The sequence below is a fragment of the Brienomyrus brachyistius genome, chromosome 7 (assembly GCF_023856365.1).
Source record: "Brienomyrus brachyistius isolate T26 chromosome 7, BBRACH_0.4, whole genome shotgun sequence".
Taxonomy (NCBI): Eukaryota; Metazoa; Chordata; class Actinopteri; order Osteoglossiformes; family Mormyridae; genus Brienomyrus; species Brienomyrus brachyistius.
The window spans coordinates 27,425,629-27,447,669 of NC_064539.1; the positions used below are offsets into that span (position 1 = coordinate 27,425,629).

At 43.2% G+C, this 22,041-nt stretch overlaps 1 protein-coding gene across 2 annotated transcripts; it reads left to right on the forward strand.

Moving 5' to 3' along the window:
- The first annotated feature begins 81 nt into the window (after nucleotides 1-81).
- On the forward strand, nucleotides 82-21,454 carry zfyve16 (zinc finger, FYVE domain containing 16). Of its 2 annotated transcripts, XM_049018796.1 has the most exons (18): nucleotides 82-1,232; nucleotides 3,480-3,586; nucleotides 3,809-5,889; nucleotides 6,376-6,472; nucleotides 11,657-11,833; nucleotides 12,216-12,355; nucleotides 12,456-12,708; nucleotides 14,258-14,380; nucleotides 14,524-14,679; nucleotides 14,808-15,032; nucleotides 15,126-15,208; nucleotides 16,044-16,148; nucleotides 16,405-16,555; nucleotides 16,806-16,886; nucleotides 16,981-17,143; nucleotides 17,536-17,644; nucleotides 18,073-18,243; nucleotides 18,965-21,454. In XM_049018796.1, exons 2-18 carry the CDS (start codon nucleotides 3,517-3,519, stop codon nucleotides 19,124-19,126), a joined length of 4,347 nt encoding a protein of 1,448 aa, XP_048874753.1. In that variant the 5' UTR covers nucleotides 82-1,232; nucleotides 3,480-3,516; the 3' UTR covers nucleotides 19,127-21,454. The 2 variants fall into 2 exon arrangements, with proteins under 2 accessions (XP_048874753.1, XP_048874754.1); XM_049018797.1 differs by lacking the exon at nucleotides 11,657-11,833.
- Nucleotides 21,455-22,041: the final 587 nt, after the last annotated feature.

Sequence of the window (22,041 nt, forward strand, 5' to 3'; positions counted from 1 at the left end):
CTAGTCAATTACTGCAGTGCTGCACAGCATAAGTGCCACTCCAGCGTTTTTGCTGAAATTAGATCATGAGTATGACAGCTATTATAGCAAACAACTTTACTGAACTCCAGATTCTTCCTCAGTTTCTATGATACTGACAAAACCATATGGGTAAGCTTTCATTTTCGATTATACTTAAGATGCCTTGAATATTACCAAACCTGTTTCTAAGACCCATGGAAAATGATTTACCTTTAAGCATTTATGCTAGAAAATGTACCAGGCCATTTCTGCCCAACAAAGCTAGCTTATTGTCTGTAGTGCCCCCTAGTGGTCGCTCTTCGTATGTCGCTCTCCAGCAAAGGGATGGTTTCAGTCGAATATTGTCACTTGCTGTTTTATTATTTCAAATTGTCACGGCCTAGCTCCAATGGGAATATCCTGGGTTCAAGTGCCAGGGGGGCGCACACACATTGTAACTCCTCCCTCTATTTTAAATCGTTTCGGATTGAAGCATCGTGTACGTGGATGAAATGTAATCACATTAAAATACATTAGCAGCGCCTACTGAACTGAGATTACATTGTCGAACCTCCTATGGGAAAATGCCAAAACTGTGTGGTCTTAGCTATTGCAAAGTGGCTATCAAGTCTGCGGAGAGATTTTTAATTAGGGAAATATGTAGTACCTGAAACCGTGATACATATATTTGCTTGGGATTTAACCAGTACATCAAAGATGTTTTTAACTTACTACGACAGATCAGAAGGCACAGACCACACTTCTCCGAAATCAAGATGACTGCCATCCAGTTTTCGATATGTAAAAAGCAGGAGTGGAAATCCTCTTTAGCCTCGTCATGTCCGATCATTTTGCCAAAACGAGCCATCGGAATTTGTATTGGGTTTATTTCAAATTCAAAACTGTCATTATAACAAAGCATTCGTACGCACATTACAGTTATTACGCACCTGGGGAGCATTGTCAATATGCTTTCTTTAATACCACAGATGCATATGCTCATATTCTAAAAGTAAATACTTGATTTCAGTATTTTTGGAAATGAATGAGGAATTGGTGCAGCTGTCGCTTTAAGGAGCGGACGGCGGATCCAAGATGGCGGCGTCTCTGTGCGGTGTGTCTGGCTTTTCTAGATAAAAAAAAATATATATATATAACAACTCGGTGGAAACCAGAAGAGCTGTGGAAACAAAAGCCGGAATATAAATTCAAGAAGATGAAAGCTGATTCCGGTATATATAATCATACACTTCACGTTTGATTTTGGTAGGAAGTGTGCAATGATCTCGATCGCCAAGTCTGTAAGCTCGGTGCAGCTTTTTACGTTAGTGAATTTTTTAATTGTCAGCGTGACTGTTTTTCTTCCCCTTTTCCTCCCCAGTAGGATAAACGATCGGCTTCTCATATGCCGAGTAGTCCGACTGGTTGTTTTGTACTGAGGGGTCGATCGTAGCTAACGGGGCGCTTACTTTGTACTGCATTGGTGCGTACAGCACTTTAGCAGCCGAGTACCAGCTAACCAGCTGCTCGATGATGGTTAAAAAGGGGGCACAGCTGCTAAATAATTAGACACGTAGCCGCTTTATAGTTTCACTTTCTATTTATGAGATTTTTAGAAGCGATCAGATGTTCTGTGGTGTAGTTTTCCAAGTTCAGTGAAATGTTTTTTCCCCCAGCCGTATCCATCAGGTGTTTTATATTTATCAGTTTTTGCCCCGTGTTTGTACACACAGCTGATTTATCGATGCATTTTGTTTAATATTGTGTTTTTGGCGAGGTGTGCGGGGAGGTGGTCGGGTGGTTTTGGATAAGGCAGCTAACTGAATTAGTTGGGGTCAGTATGAAAAGTCCCTGCGGGGAATTTTCCTACTGTACAAAATGGCATTAAAAGGTAATGTAAACAGCTCCAGTGCTTCTAAACGGAATTGGCTCATCCCTCTTATTTTCTGATTAAGCTGATTTAATTTGATTGGTAAACTAAATAAAATCATTGTTGTCTAACTGATCTTTATATATGTTACTTAATAGCTTATTGCTTCGTGTTTATTTTGGATGATTTCCACCAATTAATTACATCCCTTTTTATATTTCCAAGCAGTACGTATATTCTTCCATCTAGGGCAGGGAGTAAAGGTGTGATGAAACGTGTTTTACTTGTTTAGTAATCGTACCGTGATGGTTAATGTACTTTGCTTTTATCTAGCTTAATCTATCTCTAGTTACATTGTTTTTAGATGCAACGTTGTTAGTAACTGTAATGGGGGTAAACTCCAGTTATGATGTGATATCTTTCCCAGGAAGCCCTTTGATACAGATTGCTTGATCGCCTTTCCTGTGTGGCTGAAATGGTATTAGGCACATTCTTTGCATTGTATGATTGAGAGTAAACTTCCCCAGTACGCTCGCAGCTTTTTTTCGTGGCTTTCTCGTGACACAGCACTCGGTCTCCTATTTCGGAACACCAAAAGTCAGTTCTCTTTTTGAAACATAAAGTCGCATTCCAATTCCAATTAATTAGATGCAGGTCTACCTCAAGAGCCTGATTACCAGGCTGAGTGGTAATGACTGTACTTGATGTGATCACCACCAGCCACAGACAACAGCCATGTCTAAATAAAGAGAACCTGTTTGAGTATAATGCTGAGATAACGTATCACATGTTTGGAAGTACTTTTTTAGCACTTTTTTCGAAGACCGTAAAGAACCTTCATTTAAATCTGAAGTTAATGTAATAAACTCGAGCATATTACTGTCTTAGTGCCCTGTGACTCTGGCCGGAGTTAGAAGATGGATTCTGTGGTGCATAGAGTAATTATTCCATTAACTTTTTCTAAGCAAAGTATCCATGTTAAAACTGAGGGCATGTTTCTTATCGGATTGTACTCTTCTGCTGAGATAACAAGCCCCTAAGGGCCATTCTGTAGCATTTCCTTATCCAACCATTATGAGATTGTGATAAGGTGTCTCTCTTTGTCCAAACCTTGGCATTCTGCAGTCCAGTCATACTCCCTTACAGCACTGATTATCGTTTACCAGACTTTTAAAAGTTGGTGTTATTATTTGGGGAATATGTCAGATTATAACGCCAGATAGACCTCAGAGGTGATGCTTTTGGGAAAGGTTGTTTTGTAACAGAATCTTATACTTATCAATCTTATACTTTAATGCATTCCACCTTTTTCAGTGTTGCTTTTATTGTCTGGTTTTAGTGAACATTAAAATACGTTTTATACATATATAAAATACATTGATGCTAGTCTCCTTTGTTACGTACCATGGTAAATGCTGCGTGACGTGGTCATGAACCTGGTTTGGATGAGGTTTTTACTAATAGCTGAACTTGCTTCTTCTTATCTATTTGCTGTAGAAAAGTACATTTTTTTCCCGAAGCTCGATTGATGTGGCTGCTTCATGCCTTGCTGATGTATTTGCTTCATGGTTGTATGTGCGCCTTCATGCTTTCTGTCCCGTTTTTCTAGGTGCAGAGGGCTGAGTGGTAGCCTCTCTTCTCCCAGGATGGATACATTCTTCAAGGCTGCCGTGTGCGATCTGGACAAACTTCTGGATGATTTTGAACAGAACACAGGTCAGAACTGCGCAATGAATTAAAATGGATGTTTATGTTATGTAAGATTTTTTAAACTATTTAATGTGACGGGTACTTCAGTTTTTTTGTGTTATACATGTTGTGTCATACATGTAGACTGCAGATCAGCAAAACTGACACTTCCTACCTGCACCTGTACTGTGCTGTTCCTTTCTGCCTAATCTTTCTATGGGACTAACATCTTGCTCTCCGAATCTATAGACTCTGCAGCTCTACATGATGTCAAAAGCCAAAGCTACAGTTCCCCTCTGAGAGATTGTGGTCCTCCAAGCTGTGACTCCTACCCAAGAGACTCTGAAGTGACAGGGAGACCTTTGACAGATGTGGACCTCCTGTCCTCCGTGGACAACAGGACAACTAAAAGTATAGCGCCACCATGTCCAGACAGGGCACTGAAGCCTGTGTGTGATCTCGTCAGTGATACGGCATCTGCCAGTCTTCTTCGGGCAAATAGCCACGATGCTTTTAAAGAGTTGGATGTTGCTGAGAATCAGCTTGAGGAGCTCTTGGTGGATTTTGAGTCTCCTGTGATTTACCTGCCAGGAAATGCATCGCCAGTGGGTATTAGGAGAACTCATGGAGAGGAATCGCCTGACAACGGAGCCTTATTGGAATCGGACTCTCATGACCACCTTGTTGTCGGAGAGCTTCCATCGTCGGTTAGCCTGCTGGACATCATTTTGCCAGCTTCTTCGGAGGGTGCTGGGGAGCCCCAGAGTGTGGTGTCACCAGGTAGTTCGGGGGTCCAGGAATCTGTGAAGAATGAGTGCGAGGTTTCTGTTGAAAGTGCAGAAAACATTGCAGAAGATGACGAGTTCCCCTGTCCTGCAGAAAGGGAGGATGTTGTTGGCGCAGTTTGTGGAAGTGGTGAAAATGATGGGGAGGGGCTGGTTACAAACAACATTGGTCATTCTCATGAGTCACCAGTACCTAGCGATGGGAAATGTGACCATCCGGAGGGGGGATCCAGGACTACAGGCTGGTCTAACAGCTTATGTAGTCAGACTCCTAGCTCTCCACGGCAGGAGTCTTCCCTGTCCTGTCTCCCAATGGCCGTGTCCATGTGTGGATCTCTGGTGTCATCTTTGGATTCCCGAGAGCATGAGGAAACAAGGATTGAAAAAGAACCAGAGGTTGTGTTGTCAAACTCCCAAGTGCAGTCTGACCCAGATATCCCTCAGGTTACCCTTCCAGTTGATGGTACTATAAACCACACTAACCCCGATGCTGACTCCAGTGAAGTGGTAGAAGAATCAACCGCAGACTCGCTGTCAAAGGTGACATCATTCCATCATATGATCAAAACTCATGAATGTTCTGGAACGTCTGTAGCTCCTTTGTCACCCAATGGTTGCCAAGACTCTGGGAGTCTGATGCAGGAAAGTCTATCTCCTTCAGCTTGTGAGGGTCCAAGAAAACCTCCAGATTATGCGTTTATGGAGAGCTTCCTCTCTGAGAATGACCAAGGTGCCCTGCTGGTGACTGATGAGGAATTGGATGCGTTCTTGATGGGGCAGAAGGATACCACTCCTGTGGGCCCAGAAATGGAGAAATCTGCTGACGGGAGGATTTTGGAAGCGAATGGGTATGGTGCAGATCCCTATAGTTTTTCTCAAGATGGTTTCGAGGAGGAGGAACATGGAAACATTAGAAGTCACCAGGACAGTGGTACCTACAAGGATAGTAACCAAATGCTTCCCTCTGTGGAGGAAAGTAAAGACTCCAGCCCCTCTTCTCAGTCTCAGGACAGTAGCCCTTGCAGCCCAGATCTTGGTAACAGGTCTAGTTCAGAAGAGCTTATCAGTGATGTGGGCCAGGCTAATTTTACTGCTAATCAACATCCTTATTTTGGAGGGGCAAGACCTAAGCAGTTGTATAGTCAGCCACCTAGAATTGCCTCAACTTGTGAGACTGAGGACCATGGGAGGGGTGAAGTTAAGGATCTTCATAACTCCGGGGAAATGTTGGTGAACACTACTCACTCCTCTCCTGCCGCAGTCCCAGTTGCAGAAGACCCCAGCCAGTGCATAACAAATTCGAGTTACCCTTTCCAGGAGAGCTATGAGAACAGCGTCGATTACGATGAGCTTTCAGACCCGCCGCCTTACTCAAAGGACGCGCCTGGTCTCACGGCTGACCACCAGCATCTTATGAAGGAGGCTGATGGCCTGGGTGTGAGACAGCCGCCCTGGATACCGGATTCGGAGGCTCCCAATTGCATGCACTGCCAGCAGAAGTTCACCTTTACCAAGAGGAGACACCACTGCAGGGCTTGTGGCAAGGTGAGTTCCTTGGGCTCTTTTAGCAGGTCGAAGACTTGGGGGGGGTCAGTCTCATCAGCTCAGAAATTAAGGACAATTTACATACGCAGTGAGCTGTTTTATCTGCTTTTGTAGTTCTGGTTTTATCATCACAGGTTACAACAGTATAATTTGAATTGTAAATATAAATTCATTGAGGTACAAACCACAACGAAACGTATAACTTTGTCTTGGCTGTTGGGTCATGCCTTATTCCCTGTTCATTACAGTCCTGTCCTATGCAGAATACCCCTTTTTTAAATTGCACATTAAATCATCTGTATGTTTCCATCCCAAAGCTATTTTAAGTGGATGTGAAGTGTCAGCACGGTCTATTTTTAGCGTCTGCTTGTATCTTGCCTGGCAAGCAGAGGCTGCAGGGAAAGCATTTAAAGGCAGTAATCGGCATGGAATAATAAGGGCTAACCCTGCATTGTCTCCATCCATCACCATGGCCGTTATTTTCAGGTGTACTGTGCGGTTTGCTGCAACAGGAAGTGCAAGCTGAAGTACCTTGAGAAGGAAGCCAGAGTGTGTGTTATTTGCTACGATATCATTCAGAGAGGTGAGATTTTTATTTGTATTTTTTTTTGATACCATTACGCAAGCTAGAACATTCTCTGTCTGCTTTCTTTTCGAGCTGCTCCTGGCATGGTAAGATATTTACATACAGTCCAGGGCTTAAATAATAAAATAATAACACGATAATAATAAAATAAAAATGTTATTGTATAAGTTGCTAGCAATCTGATTGCTCTGAAGCTGCTGAGATGCCCTTTGACTAAGCATCTGAATGTGCGACGCATCTGCTATAGGTGGTCATTTCCGAAGCGTATTTGTAGCGTTAGCTGATTTAGAAGTGATTTCTTGGGATTTCAGAGCAGCACCAAAAAGTTGGTCTTGTTTCTGTATTTACCCAAAGCTAAATTTGGTAAATCAAGAGGTCATGTTCTGTTGCTTTTTAATGGAAATACATTAGCAGAATGTGAGCTGCAAAAATTAGCACAACGTCCTTTGAAAACGAATATATTTTAATAAGAGCTGAAGTATTAGCCTTACTTTTATTTTTTTTAATTGTGTGCTTTGTATGTTCTGTTGTGTATGAAGAACTGGCTTTTCCAAAACTTTGTTTAGCTGACTTACTCAGTTAGCAGCTTGTCCTGCCATTTTTCAAATGCAACGCATCATTAACAAAGGGGTCCCTGAAGAGCTGACCTGTCCTGTTCTGTTGTTGTTTTTCTTGAATTGTGGGACTGATCTTGCTGAAATATCCTGAAACGCCACGCAGTGTGGGCTTTTAGGGAGCCTTTATTTTATTTTGATGGATGGACGAATTTACTCGCTGCCTTCGGCACGTCTACTCAGCTGTAGAGAACAATAGAAAGATGTTTTTTTTTAATCATTTATCATGCCTGGTTGTGCTGGGCTTGAGCAGTCCTCAACTCCGTGTTTACTGGTCTTAGATCATCAGCAGAGTTGATAATGTGTCTTTGTCCCAGAAATAATGCGGCAGTTGTCCCTGATGAGTCAAGTGACAACAGATGTATGGAAGACCAGTTTTATTCACATGAAATTTAATTGGTATTTTATTGTGATGTGGGTATTTAAAAAAATAACTGTGTTGTACCACAGTTTGAAGTATTCCCATTTTGTTACTTTTATTCCAGCTTCGTTGGCATTTCGGTGGTCTTTGTTATCTCTTCTTCTATGCTTGATAGTGAATTTTATTTTTGTATTTAGCTACGGAGGTAATGCGAGAACCTCCATCAATGCACTTCGTCATCTTAATTTACTGAGGAATTTCCAGACCTACGTAAATCTACTTCACTGTAGCTACATGCATTATTAGAAATAACTTGTCAAAAAGGAGAACGATTATGTCGTTCCCACGGTGTTTTCTAGCCTAGCAGACATGGTAACATTTGGAGTTAATCCTGGAAGTTGCCCCAGGGGTCTGATGTAATATGTGCCATGCGGTTGCTGCGAATGTAACACTTATAAAGTATTATATGGCTTAAAAGTAGTATTGCATTCTGTAGAGCATTACTGTAATGTTACCCTATACTTGTTTAAAATGTTTATGTTGGACAGGATTGCTGGAGTTGGGGGATGGTTAGAGCTTCTAGGCCCCCTGGCAAAATGTGACCGTGGGCCACACGGTCCCTTTCAATCTGGGGCCCCCCTTCGGTAGATTTTGCAGGGCAAGGTGTGGCCTGACAGTGGATATCCATGGTTCTGGCTGGGGGACGTTTGGGAGTTACTGCTTGGATAAAATAGAAGAGTTTGGATGGAATGCCGATCCCCTATGGGACATGTACATTCACACCCTCCCACGTGACAGGCAAGTTAAGTGATGCTTAACTAATGCTCTTACTAACTGTATTTCTTTGGAGACATGGGGAGAACATGCAGACTCCACACAGACGCAAAGCTGGCGTGATATGCTTGGTGCTTTACCCTTCCAAATCGCATGTGAGGAAGCTCTGAAATTTCTGCAGATCTCATTTGCTTGCTCACATGCTGCCCCCGTTCTCTTAAGCAGTGGCACACATTTTGGTGACTTGTGATTGAGAAAACAGCCGCCGTGGGATATGGGTTGTCTGTTCCTGGGACAGTTTTGAATTGAATCCCAGGATGTTCAGCTCTAGAAATTATTAATGGCAGAATATCACTGATAGTTGTGGGTTTCCCAGTATCTTTGGCTACTGCCTGGTAAGGGTGTGTAAAAATAGCCCCCCCCCCCAAACATCTGCTTTGTGTTTGGGTTGTGGGGCTGAGAGACTCGTGTGGGTTTGCTAAAGTAGGTAACTAGTACAGTTCCTCCGAGGCCTGTGTTTGAGGGACGTAGCTCCACCTAAAACTTTCTTCATGGAGTTGATCTACTGTGGAATGGAGAAACCTCTTTCTGCATCACCTCCGTCAGGTAATCTAAATAATGCCCTCAATGAAATGGTCGACAAAACTATTTTATTCTGAATTGAATCAGTCAAGCTTAAATAGTCGACTCTGTTGTTCACGTACTGGCTACGCATATCCAGCAGTATGTCAATTTTCTCCACTGGCCTGCGAGCCAGTTCTCTGCGAAGTACAACGGAAAGACAGTTTGTCATTCGTCAGGACCTGCAGTACAAGTTTAAACTTCATCCTACTGTCTGCTAACCTGCTTAACATGTTAGCGGAAAGTTCACAATCAATCTTTGTCTCATAAATAATACCACAGATGTCCTTGATGAGTCACTGATTTTTTTTTTTGGCAAATGAGTTCTGCTTTTAAAGGCAAACTGCCATTATTTTTTCCTCCTCCTCCTCCTTTTCTTCCATCATTAGATTTTTATTTGCTAAAGTAATAAAACTGAAAGCCTTGTGTCTGATTATGAACCTTGCTGAGTAGCCGTCCTCCCCGGTGCCCAGTCCCGCAGCCTTGAGGCCGGTGGCGTGGCTGTGTGTGGCCATTTGTGGTGGGCGGAGCCCCGGCTGTCGCAGGCCGTGCCGGAGCTGCCCAGGTCCTCTGGCGCTCCTCCGGGGGGAGGGCGGGGTGACGGAGCGTCGAGGTTGCTGATTTGCTCCTTCTGGAGACCCGTCATCTTCAGCAACATATATGCCTGCAGAGGGCAAACACATGCGTGCAGATTGAACATGTTAATATTAAATTGCTCCTGCATCCTCTGTCCTCTGCAGTGTGGGGTGGGTCTGGCGATGGCGTAAGAGAGGGCGGGTGGCTTCACTCACCCTGGAGCACGTCTGTCCCTTCCCCCCGCCCCCTCCCCTCCCCCCTCCCCCCCCCAGCATGGGCCCCACTGCATCATCCTCGCCTCCGCTCTGCACACGCAGCTCCTAACTCAGTTGTGCCGTGGGGCTGGATGCAGGAGGGAGGAGACGGAGGTGAGGTAAGCATGGGGGAACATCAGCGTGGAGCGCAGGCGTCGTCTGTTCCGTGCCGCCGCTCGTTATCCCACGGGCCGTTTGTGATGCTAATGATGATGATGAAGATGGAGAGTGGGTCCGCAAATGACGATTCGCGGCGTTTTACTGCGTGGGGCGCCAGGTCACCGACGGGCCTATTCATCCCTGGGTCGTTAATCCCTTTGCTCCAGGCTGCAGGGTAGGACTTGTCACACCACACAACAGGAAACAGCCTCTTCCTTTATTTTTCCTGTTTATATTTTTTGCTGCTTTTGCAAAGACATTTAAGGTGATGCATCTACTGTTAATGTAATATGAGCTGTCATCTGACTTCAGAGCTTCTCCTTAATATTAATTAAACGGAACTAATCTTACTAACGAGTTATATGTGGTGGAGTTTTTGTGTAGTGAGTGATGCTACTTTTCCGTGATTATGAATGATCATCGCTGTTGTAAATATTCAGTCTCTATGGAAGGTGTGGCTGTAGCAGTAGGTCAGCTGGCCTGTCCCTACATCTGCCATGAAACGTAAGCACTTGGTTCTGGCTCAACAATGAAGGTTCTGTGGGAGCAGTGACTCCTCACTCTTTGTCTTACATGCGTCATTTGCTTTGACCCTGTTTGTTTGCTTATTTGTTTATTTTGAGCGCAGCCGCGCCAAGGTATCGGCAGCTTGTCTTACTGTTTGACATGGATTTTTCGATGTTTATTTGCTGATGCCGCTATGTCGCGAGAGTCATATTTCAGATAAAGCTTAATATAATAATTATGGTGCAGATTATTCAGTGTGCGTTCTCACGGTTTTTGGGGATCTTTGGCACACAGCTTCCGGTGCCGTGGCGATGCCCTCTGACCTCTGTGGTTTTTAGTGTGTAAAAGCAGTAGAAATGACAGTATGAGTGGCAGTGTACCTTTAAGAAATTCCGTCAGCTCTCACAGGACCTGGACCCCGGCTTTCCTATGCCCAGACTGCTGTCCCCCCCCCCCTTTCTTCCTCCTCCTAAGCATGGCTGAGCAGCAGCAGTGGCATAATCAGTTTGTGGGATTATTGCTGTTTAGTCTGGATTAGTTGCTTGCTGGTTGTATGTCATATTATCATTTTAATTCTATTAGCGGCAGCTTGTACATTAGAATTTCCTTCCTGGCTTTAATCCCAAAATAAAAGCCACCTTTGTCCTTTGTAAAAAGGTGTTTAAATAGGGAATTATTTTAGTAATTCACAATATAACATATGATCTAGGCATTGAAAGCTACATAATTTTGTCAGTTAAATACATATGTTAAAAACTGGTTGTTGTCTGTTCCAGTTCCCAGCTCAGAATTATCACTTGGTTCTGCACAATCCCAGGAAACCTGGTCTCGCCTCTGACAGTAGATGACACATCTCATTTGTATTAAACATTGCAGTTTGATGATTTCATTCTTTGTCAGTGTTCTATTGCAGTGACTGAATACCGTGCGCCCAGCCTGGCAATCGTGTTTTCATTATAATTGTTCTTAATTTAATGTTTTCGTAGTCAGATTACTAAAATTCAACGTACAGACTGTGTCTGTTAAATTTATTGGCCATCTAGCTTATATGCTTCATAGTAAAATGGAGTATGGCACATAAACAGTCTATTTATACCCCAGTGCAGGCCTATTGTCTGTGTTATTAAAGCCAACTTGGGAAGCCCCATGGAGAGATGGAGAGTAGATTTATAATTAATATTAAAGCCTTTAGTGGGAAGGAGCTCTTAGTTCTAGAATTCTACTTCTAGACACTAGTATTTTCTCATAGTTCTCTGCTCTAGTATTTTCAAATAAAAGGAAAAGAGGTAGTGATGCATGCCCCTCTGACCTTCAGCCCAGGCCCTGGAGAGGATGATGAGTCCCACAGGCCCCAGCCCCAACCCCAACATCCCGTCCGAGTACTGCTCCACCATCCCGCCCATGCAGCAGGCTCGTGCGGCTGGGACGCTTAACTCCCCTCCGCCTACCGTCATGGTGCCCGTGTCTGTGCTGAAGCAGCCAGGGACCGAAGGTACGCGCGGCCGGGACGGCGCGGGCCAGGGGGGCGTGGCCAGGGGGCGTGGCTAGGGGGCGCGGCCAGGGGGGCGCATCTGTCATACTCGCGTCCCGCCACCTCTGGCTTCTGCTGCGGTCAGCCGCCCCTGTGACACGCGGCAGAAGTATCGTTATTAATAACGGGGAAAGGTGCCATGCGTAATACATCTCACTAATAGCTCGTTTAAGCAGGAGGCGGAGTTTAGATGAGAGTGTTCACGGAGAGCCTGGCGCCTTAAGTGTAGAGTAAATACCTCAAAATGATTCGTGCATGCGATTGCTGTCTGGTGGGCAGAGTAATAATGTCTTGCGATGAATCACTGCTTATTGGTTCTTGTATTTATTTCTTTATTTTGCAGGTTTTCCACGAGAGCAGCGGAGGGTCTGGTTTGCCGATGGCATTCTGCCGAATGGGGAAGTGGCGGACACCACCAGGCTGTCTACAGGAACCAGGAAGACCTCCCAGGAGTCAAGTCCTGTTACTCTGGAGCCCGCAGTGGTAAGCTGGAGATACGGCAGCAGCTGTGTAATTCAGCTGTGCGCCATTTGCTTTGTCGCGAAACAACTGTAATAACATAAACCTTTGTTCTCAATCGTAGCCTGGTAGTCAGCCAGTGAAGCCCACTCATTCATTAGGGGAATCCCCTGAAGCTGCGGGGGTGCCAGTGGCTGAGGGGGCACTCGGAGGCGCCGTGGTTGGCCTGGCTGAGGCAGACTGCCCCCCAGTTTCTGGGTCCTGGGACTACAGCCTGCTGTGTCGTGTGGGCGACCTTGTGGCAAAGAGCTCCAGCCTGGTGCCAGAGGATGAGGAAGGCCTGCCACCGCTGCTGATCATCACTGGGGAGGGAGCAGGTGAGAGGGGAAGGGGCTCCCACTGGGGGCCTGTTGGACTGGGGGATGTACCACGAAGCGTGTTTATTGACTCAGCGCGGTTTCCTGAAGTTTACTTCCCAATTTTGGATGCCACGAATAGGGGGTAATTTACGCTGCGTCCCTAACCTGCTTTGAACAGGGTTAAGCTCTGGCTTTCAGAGTAAGAGGTATAAGACCTGCCCTTTCGCCACCCTGTCACCAAAACACAGAGCTGCCCTATAAATCAGGGCGTTCCCCCAGGTCAATTATGGATCCGGTACCAAAAGGCAAATTTATTTGTATAGCACCATTCATACACATGGGTAATTTAAAGTGCTTTACACCATATGTATGTTAAGAAAAATAAAACTGATAAAAATTAAGTCTTAGGCCGGTAAAATACATTTTCCTTACTGTATTTTATTGTATTTTAAACGTTTGAAAATTATTTAAAAGTTAAAATTATGATAGCCTAAAGCACAGTGAAATTAAAAGCTCTGAAGTTTAGTTTTAAAAATGGCTACAGCTAGAATAGAATAGAATGTCTGTCTTTTTTTGTCATTGCACAGATGTACAACGAAATTTGGTTTGTCCCCCTGAATGGTACATACAGTATAATAGACACGATCTTCAAACAAATCCAACACGTACAAATGCTCTGCATATTGAGCTACACACACATAACAAAGTAAATCACCAGGCATTACTATAAATCAGTAAACTATTTAATCCCTCTATATGCACATATATATATATATATATATATATATATATATATATATATATATATATATATATAAAGTTCAAAGCATATGAATAGTAAATAGATAAATTAGTTATTGCAATGAGTCCCCTGGATATTGCATTTCCGTCTCACTGCAAGTATCAGTACAGTTTTTACCATTGATGGGTAACAGTGAAAGACAGGAGTCTCTAACTTAGACTGTAAAATTAGACTGGATTATCTAACATTGAAACATGTTTAAAATCTAAAGTTGATAACCACATCAGTCCCCTTAATTATGGCACACAGGGTTTATTAACCCGGTTCTAGCAGTTAACTCCGGGTATGTAAAACTGGCTTCGTCATCGTACGCCCTACGGGTCCGTGAGACTCCTTCCACTGTAATTCTAATCCAAATGAAACAGAATTTAAAGATGACGCTTTTCTGGAGGTAACTTTTAGTAAGCAGAAATACACAGAAACCCACTCCAGTGAACCTCGTTTCAAGCTCTGGAAATGGAAGAAAAAAAAAACTAAACTGAATTCCTTCACTTTATTCTCTCATTTCTGTCCTTGGCTCTTAATTCTAAAAGAATATATGAACCTCCTGGTCTACAGCACAGTTTGAGTTCGGGCCGCCTGACCAAAGGAAACAGCGACTTGTTCATTTATGCTTATGTAAAGCTTGGGTTAGACAGGAACATGCAGACAGAAATTGCTGCGTCGGCTTTTTGGGCAGGTAGTGTAGGAAACTGTCAGGACCACTTTTTTTTCAGTGTGTGTAGAGTTACTGAGGTGGGCTGCCGCCTTTGCTGTCAAACGCAGATGTCATGGTGGAAGAACGACCAGCAGCCAGCCAGATCCTGCTGCTTCTCGAGGAAGGAGGACCACAACCTTTGACCTTCGTCCTCAATGCAAATCTCTTGGTGAACATCAAGATCGTCACCTGTAAGCCTAAACCTACCGTTCCCATACTTGTTTTGAGATGCTTGTTGCTTAGCTCACAATAAGAATTACAGTCATAAACTGGTATATATTGATCGCATACCACTGTTAGATATGGAGAGTGATCTTCCCTTTCTTTGTGTCAGATACTGGCAAAAAGTGCTGGTGCTTTGGCTCCAATGGCCTTCAGGCCGTGGGTCAGAAGGAGGTGGTGTTTGTTCTGCAGTGTCTCCCAGAGGAGACCAACTTGCCCAGGGACATCTTTAACTTATACGTGAGCATCTACCAAGATGCTGAGAAAGGTATGTTAGCCATGCTTTGCTTTATAAGACTAAATATTCAAAAAAATCTGAAGTCAAAATGATATGGAGGCTAGATGTAGATTTGAATCTGATGAAGGATTCTGTTAATTCTCTCTCAACTTTTACAGGGAAGTTTGTGGAAGACCTTGGCAACGTGACTTTCACAGAGAGCTTCTTGGGAAGCAGAGACCATGGTGGCTTTCTCTTCTTCTCCCCCACCTTCCAGCCTTTGGAGGACCTCTTGCTGCCCCATGACCTGTATCTCTGTGGGGTCCTAATCCAGAAGCTCGAGGTTCCTTGGGTCAAGGTGTTCCCTTTGCGTCTGCTCCTTCGGCTGGGTGCTGAGCACAGCGGTAATACTGATTTTAGTCACTGGTGTATAGAATCTGCTTCTTCGTTCGAAATTCTTCTTGGAGCATAGATGTTAACAAGGCCTTGTCTGACAGTGTACCCGAGCCCCCTTGTGAGTGTGAGGTTTCGGAAGGCGGTCTTCAGAGAGGTCGGACACACTATCATGAACCTGCTCGCTGTGAGTTTCCCTTCGCTTGACTACTTGTGAATCCCGTGATCTTGCAGAAGATCATGCGTTCTTCCTATGGTATGTTGAGAAAGATGCTGCTCTGAAAATCTGTCTTACTGCTGGGTTGGTCTGTGACACGTTCTTATCGGGGGAGGAGGTTGAGAAATTTTCGCCAGCTAAAAATATTGGTCGACCAGAGCATTGTGGACCAATTCATATGAACGATTCCCAGTTATTTTGCTTTTCAACATTTTACAGTTGTCACAATTAAACTCAATTACTTGATTTTCCTTCTTAATTGCTTGCCAATATGGCAGAGGTAAGACGGCACATAGTGGCTGAGGACCCAAATAAAGACTGAAAGCAGTTGCGATGTATATTGAATATTATTATACTATGAATGTTTACTCGATTAATCGTCAGATTAATCTCTTGATTGTTCAATCATTGATATCGATAGTGACAGCCCTAAAACATTTTTAAGTTTATGTATACAGGATGTGTCACCTATTGGACAACAGAACATATGACTTAAGCTTAGTGTAGACTGTCTTAATGCACACTCATCGTATATATTATACTTCTATAGGTGCCTCAGGTAGGACCCAGTGGTTTACTGTAGAAAGAGGCAAAATATTCATGTAATATTGAGATCCTGAATAATCCTCTTGGTGACTGATAGCAAACAGGTGCAACAACAGGCTATATTCTCTGCTGAGCTCGCATTAAAGCACATGATCTTTAAATAGGGTAATATGTTTAGTCTTTATATGTTGCTTTGTCACCATTTTCTTCCTTTTCCTGAAACACTTTTTTTTAAGTTATGGGCGTTTCTCCCAAACAGGATCTCAGAAATTACCAGTACAGCCTGCCCATGGTGGACGGCTTGAAGATACACATGGAGATGGGCAACAGCTACATCGACATCCCCAAATGCAAGCTCAGTGAGGTGAGTCTGGCGTCCTGTGACAGCTCCTTCCATGACAGCGTCAAAGCAATGCGACTGTTGTCCAGCCTGTGGTACAATAGTAGCAGTGACCTCTCGCTTCATTTCTATTGCAAAGATAGATTTGGCTGTGATGTCGAAGCTAAACCAAGTAAAAACCTGTCACCCACTGTACTCGCGTACATAAGGTTTCAGGGTGACAAGCAGAGACCTTCTGTCCCAGAAAACACTAACCCATACCACCCCACCCTCATGGCAGATGCTGAAAGTGGTGAACACATCCAACGAACACGTAATAAGCTTAGGCGCCAGCTTCAGCCCCGAGGCCGACTCCCACCTGGTGTGTGTCCAGAACGAGGGTGGGGTCTACGAGACCCAGGCCAGCAGCAAGCCAGGGAAGACCAGGAAAGGTGACCTGCTCTGTGCCTGCCTGGCTGTGCTGCTGATCCCTTAGTATTTATGGAAATATATTTTGAGAACGTCCCCACGTGAAATGGCTTCATGCAATATTCACTGCGTTAAAATGAGAATTTGTGGGGGAATCCCGTCCTAGATACTAAATCGTGTGTTTGATGTCACTAGATAAGCTATTTATATTGGGACTGAAATACCCACAAAGCAGACTGAGGTGACTGACGACAAAATGTCTGCCTGTTGTAGTGACTGGGGCCAGCTTTGTGGTTTTCAATGGAGCACTGAAGGCTTCTTCAGGATTCATTGCCAAGTCCAGTATCGTTGAAGGTAACTTCACAGCTGTAGCCAATGACCTGCTCCTTTGCTTAGCACCAGGATGGATTTCAGTTAACCACATGCTTGTCTTGGCCATGAACCTCAGATGGTCTGATGGTCCAGATCCCACCAGAGACCATGGAGGCTCTCCGACAGGCAGTACGAGACCAGAGTGACTTCCAGATTTCCTGTGGCAAGGTGGAGGTGGCTGACCTGAGGGAGAATGTCACCTTACGTTGGGTGGACTGGGTGGCACCGCCTGTCAAAGGGTATGGCGTGTTGGCTAAGGGCATGGCAGGGGGCAAACTGTTAGGGTCCGAATGACAATTGAGCAACCAGTGTAGCACTATTGTCTCACAAACAGATGTGTAGCTGTAAAAATATTTGCTGAGCAGTTTGTGACTATGGCTATTATTGGAAAGTCGTCGGTCCAAATCCTGTGGTTGCCCCGTAATCCCAGTCGCTCCAGAGATCCTGGCTGATCCGGCTGTCTGTTCCTCACTTGAATATTACTTCAGACAAATGCATCTGCTAAATAAATATGAAGTGTGATCTTGACTAGTATTGGCAAATACAGTTTCCCTGCACTGAGGTTTATACCTTTTGAGGACGTGTGAGCATGTCAGTGTGTATATTTGCTTTGTGTGTCTGGGATTCACAGCAGCACGAGCAGTCCTGTGGACGGCAGGTCCCTGGACGCTGTCCCCAGTGTCCGACTTCAGCAAGACACGGAGTTTGAGACGGATGGGAAGATCGTCAGATGTGTAGAGGTATGTGGTACAGTTAAATTTAGCCTAGCTCCGTTCCAATTTTAGGCACTCATTTAGGTAGGTAGATGTTTCAGAAGTAATAGTGATATTGGTGCTAAATATAGCAGAATCTCAGTGTTGAATTAATATTGTGTCTTCAAAGGCTGTAATTCAGGTTTTAAAAAGGAAGCGTATATTTAGAACCATAATTGTATTTAAATATTCAGTATTCATATTCATTCTGGAAATATGTGTATTTGGGAAGCATAGTGGGTAGTTGGGGGGGGGGGGAACTAAGTTGAGCTCCATCCTCAACTCATGAACTGCATAAATGGGGTCGAATAGCTTAGGAGTCATTGAGGTTTTTCAGTATGAGGGGTACAGCTGTACGTGATGGATTCATGCTTTAACCAATGAAAGGTCCATGTCTCACTGCCGCTCTTCCCCAGGCATTCATCTTGGTGAAGGGGGTGCAGGCCCCCCTCTCGGCCCCGTTGCCGTCTCAGTTCCTGCGGGAAATCTCCGCTGCAAGTTGCAAAGCCCTCAGCCCCCGCCTCGCTGTCCTCACAGGCAGTGGGATCAACCGATTCGGTCTGCGCATCTCCACTGACGGCGATATGGTAACTACAGCAAGAGATTAGGGCACGATTAGTTACAGCTCCATAGCAGCAAGTAGATGGTGCTGTTTTAGAAGTTTAAGATTTGTTAAACGTGTAGTAATAGGATTATTAACAACTTATGCTAGGGGTCTCTGCTGCGGACCCCAGGTAGTAAAGTAGTTTTTGCGACACTGCTTTCCGTCACACCCAAAATGGCCGGGACAAGTGAATCAGATGTGAGACACGCCTGGCATTATTTGTCAAAGTTTTCAGGTCACTGGAGCATTCAGTATGATTTTATTGAGAAATCCTTTATTGAGGATTTATGATTTCAAAATGCACCCAAACAGCGAACTTGACTCGGACAATGAAAAATCTATACAAGGCTCATCCGTCATGATGTTAATTCAGAATTTTTGATTACGGTTATAAGCATTATTGGTGAAATTGTTGCATTTTCAGTGTCAGTATAGCAGTAAGCAATATTTTGTAGTAAAAATAATTGCAAAAGCAAAAGATAGGAGTCAAAGGAGTCTGTTTCACTGTTTTCACTGAAATGTACAAATTTTCTTTCACCCAGCTGCTTTCACTGTAGTTAGGCTGACTTAATTAGTATGCTAATTGATATAGAAAAACTTGTATTCTGCCAGGTTTCTAAGCATTAACTAAGCAGGCTTGATATGATTTTCTGGTGTGTTACCTCTGGATATGTTCACATGTAGTTTGTTCTTCTGACCACTAGGTGGAGTACCAGGCTGGCTCTGGAAGCCGGCTCCTGCCACAGCGGTACATGAACGAGCTGGACGGCGCGCTCATCCCTGTCATCCACGGCGGCAGCTCCGGCGTCCCCCAGCAACCCATGGATGTGGAGTTCATCTTCTACATCACGGAGAGGCTCCGCTGAACGGGAACCACACACCAGCGAAATCTAGGCCTGCGGGAAGCAGGTTTCAACCAGAGACAATTCTAGCCCACACTGAAAAACGCAATGCTGCCATTAAGGGGATGGTTGACACCCCTCTGCAAAGAATCACAGGCATGAGGAGTGTAAGAACATTTATCAAGATCTGACGTCCAGCATTGTTGATTTAATTTTGTGATCAAGATCATTTGAAGTGATGTATACACTTGGTCTTTGACTTTTGAGTATCTCAGTATATTACTAAACCATAGCATTGAAAATGTGTTGAATCCCAAATTTGAGACCAGGACTTATGACTAAGATTGTGTGCTTTTTTCTTTGAGCGTATCAATTCTCAGTTGATTTTTTTGTCAAATCTGGATTCTGTGGGTTTTTACTTCCAGAATGCTAATGAACAGAGATATGAAAAAAGTTACTTGACCAAAAGCTTCTAGTGTAGAAGTGCTGCTCTCATTGTTGAGATGCTTGTATTTTCATCAAAGTGATATTAGGGAAATAAATTATTTCAGATTAGTAATTACATACTTTGGATGTTTAAAGTATCTTCATATAAGCCTATAATTTTAGGTATAGAAGTGTGTGTTTGTCTATGTACCTGTATACATACACACAATCTTTATCACTTTGATTTATTAGAAGCCTTGGCACATCTCTCAGTAATTGTATTTTTTGTGATAACTGTATAGAAAGATAAATTATATTAATCTCTGATGAGATTAATACCTATTTTTGAAACAATTCTGTGCTTTAAATAAAATGAATATTTTTGATAGGACAAGTGATTTTTGCAGTTGTGTAAGTCTAGCGTCTGAAGTCTTGAACACAAATTAAGCTTTAGACACTAATTGCTTTGCTCTGGAGCAGAATTTGTCCTTTTTTCTCAGTTAAAGTAATAAACAGTCTGATCTGATTGTGGTTGTTTTCTTAGCATTAATATGGCATGTCTTCTGAGATTAGTATGGAAAAGCATTGAGCGCTTAAGTCATGTCAAGGGGTTGCTTGACACTAGCTTGTTAGGCAGTTTTTTCCGCCAGCTGGCAGTTTCTCACAGCATTTTCATGCCCCCCTCACTCCCCCAGAAACACTGCGATGTGCCTGCATTTCTGGGCCCCCTCTCACCTCTTCCTGATGCTATGTCCATTTCGTACTGAGTGTCTGCTTGTACTATGCCCATGGAGAAAATGTCTTTTCTCTGACGGCTGATTTTAATCATATGCTGGAGGGGAGGGGAACATGCACTTTAATATGTCTGACTGATGATGGAAATGACATGTTCACACTCTTGCGCACGTAGTAGCCGGTGGTGTTCCATTTGTCAGTCTTCTCTCTTTCTTTACCTTCATTGTTTTCCATGCTTGTCTGTTATTTGTAAGAACCTGATTTTTATTCGGTTCACTCAGTGTGAAATATCGTACCAGATTTCCGTGCCCCATGTGTTACAAAAGGGGGAAAATCCTTAGAATTTTTAGTCAGTGCTTCATACTTTATGATCTGGTTTCCAAATACCTTACGTGTCCTGTTGTTTTTTTTTAGCCGGTATACTGGACTCGCTTATATTAGGTCTTGCAGATACTGGAAGTGTCTCAGTTCTGCAGTCGAATCACAGTGGTTATAGCTGGACCCGCAATCCGTAGGATTTAAAGAATGCATGATTTTAGCTGACAGAGTGTCATAGTCCTTACATGCACTACAAGAGAGAGCTGTGTCCCTATGCATTCTCCCCTATGCATGCTCCCTCAAGGCCGTTCTGTCGAAAGTAATGAAGTCACTCTTGGCTTCTGCCAAAAATGTTCAGTGTAACTCCTAAAACAATGCAACTCTTAGATCATCCAGTGTTGAAAGTGTACAGAGATGATGAGGTCGTACATCAATGTGAGCAAAATGTTTCCTGTGGCTTTAAGTGAAAATTTCCACTAATAGATATTTTCATATTGAAGTTATAAAATAATGGCAACATCATGGACAAGTCACAGTGCTTTTCTTTTCTTTTTGTTTGTTTGTTTTGTTGTTTTAATGGTGAATTTCTCCTTTGTATTTATGGTGAATCATCTGGGGATCTAAGATTTTCTCAGTTTTCAAGATTAAAGTCCAATTTATTAATGGAACTTTCATTGAAGTCATAATAAAAATGTATTTTTATGCTTTTTGAGCTATTTAACTGTTTTCCTCAGTTGTATATGTACCTCTGTAAGGTTTATAAAAACCAAGTACTTTCTTTGATGTTACTGACATTTGAGAGTTGAGAAACTTCTTTTCAATATTAAATTTGTTATAGGTGTGTTGCATATATATAATAAAATATTATCAGAATTTTTTTTTTCTAAATTTTATGTAAGACGTATTGCTGATAAGTTGCATTTATTAGTTTTTGTTAAAGCCTCATAATATTAAATTATCAGTTTATGCTAGACTGAAACCGATAGTCTATTAACAGTCATTGATGCTTCTACATTACCTCAAATACCATATATCCTGGACTTAAAGGTGTCAGATGTTCTCCAAAAGTAGCAGTTAGCTTGGTTTTCAATATTCCAAGACAAACCGGAAATGGTACTGTGATTCTCTTTATTCGAGATAATGTATAGCCAGTCTCTGGATTAAGAACATTACTTACAGAAAAGTTGCACTTATGAACGGACTGGAATTTTGCCTATAATATAAAAATTTGAGTAAATGCGATGGTTCACAATAGGAAACGCACACGCTACTTTGTGACTCGTGAAAATATTGCACGGCTTTAGTTTTTTATTTGCTGGAGGTGCAGTACAGTCCAGTACGTAATTATTTTTATTAATGTATTGCTGTTCTTACTATTTCTGTAGTATATTATTGTTTTGGGAACGGATCTGTTTTTAACCTAGGGACTGCCTGTACGTAACAGAATCGTGGTGCATCAT

Bases quoted from the DNA above. Each gene is read 5' to 3' on its own strand.
- zfyve16 (XM_049018796.1), top strand. From the start codon at position 3,517: ATGGATACATTCTTCAAGGCTGCCGTGTGCGATCTGGACAAACTTCTG. The intron at 14,381-14,523 runs GTAAGCCTAAAC...TCTTTGTGTCAG, and splicing joins GAACATCAAGATCGTCACCT to ATACTGGCAAAAAGTGCTGG. The intron at 17,645-18,072 runs GTATGTGGTACA...GCTCTTCCCCAG, and splicing joins AGATCGTCAGATGTGTAGAG to GCATTCATCTTGGTGAAGGG.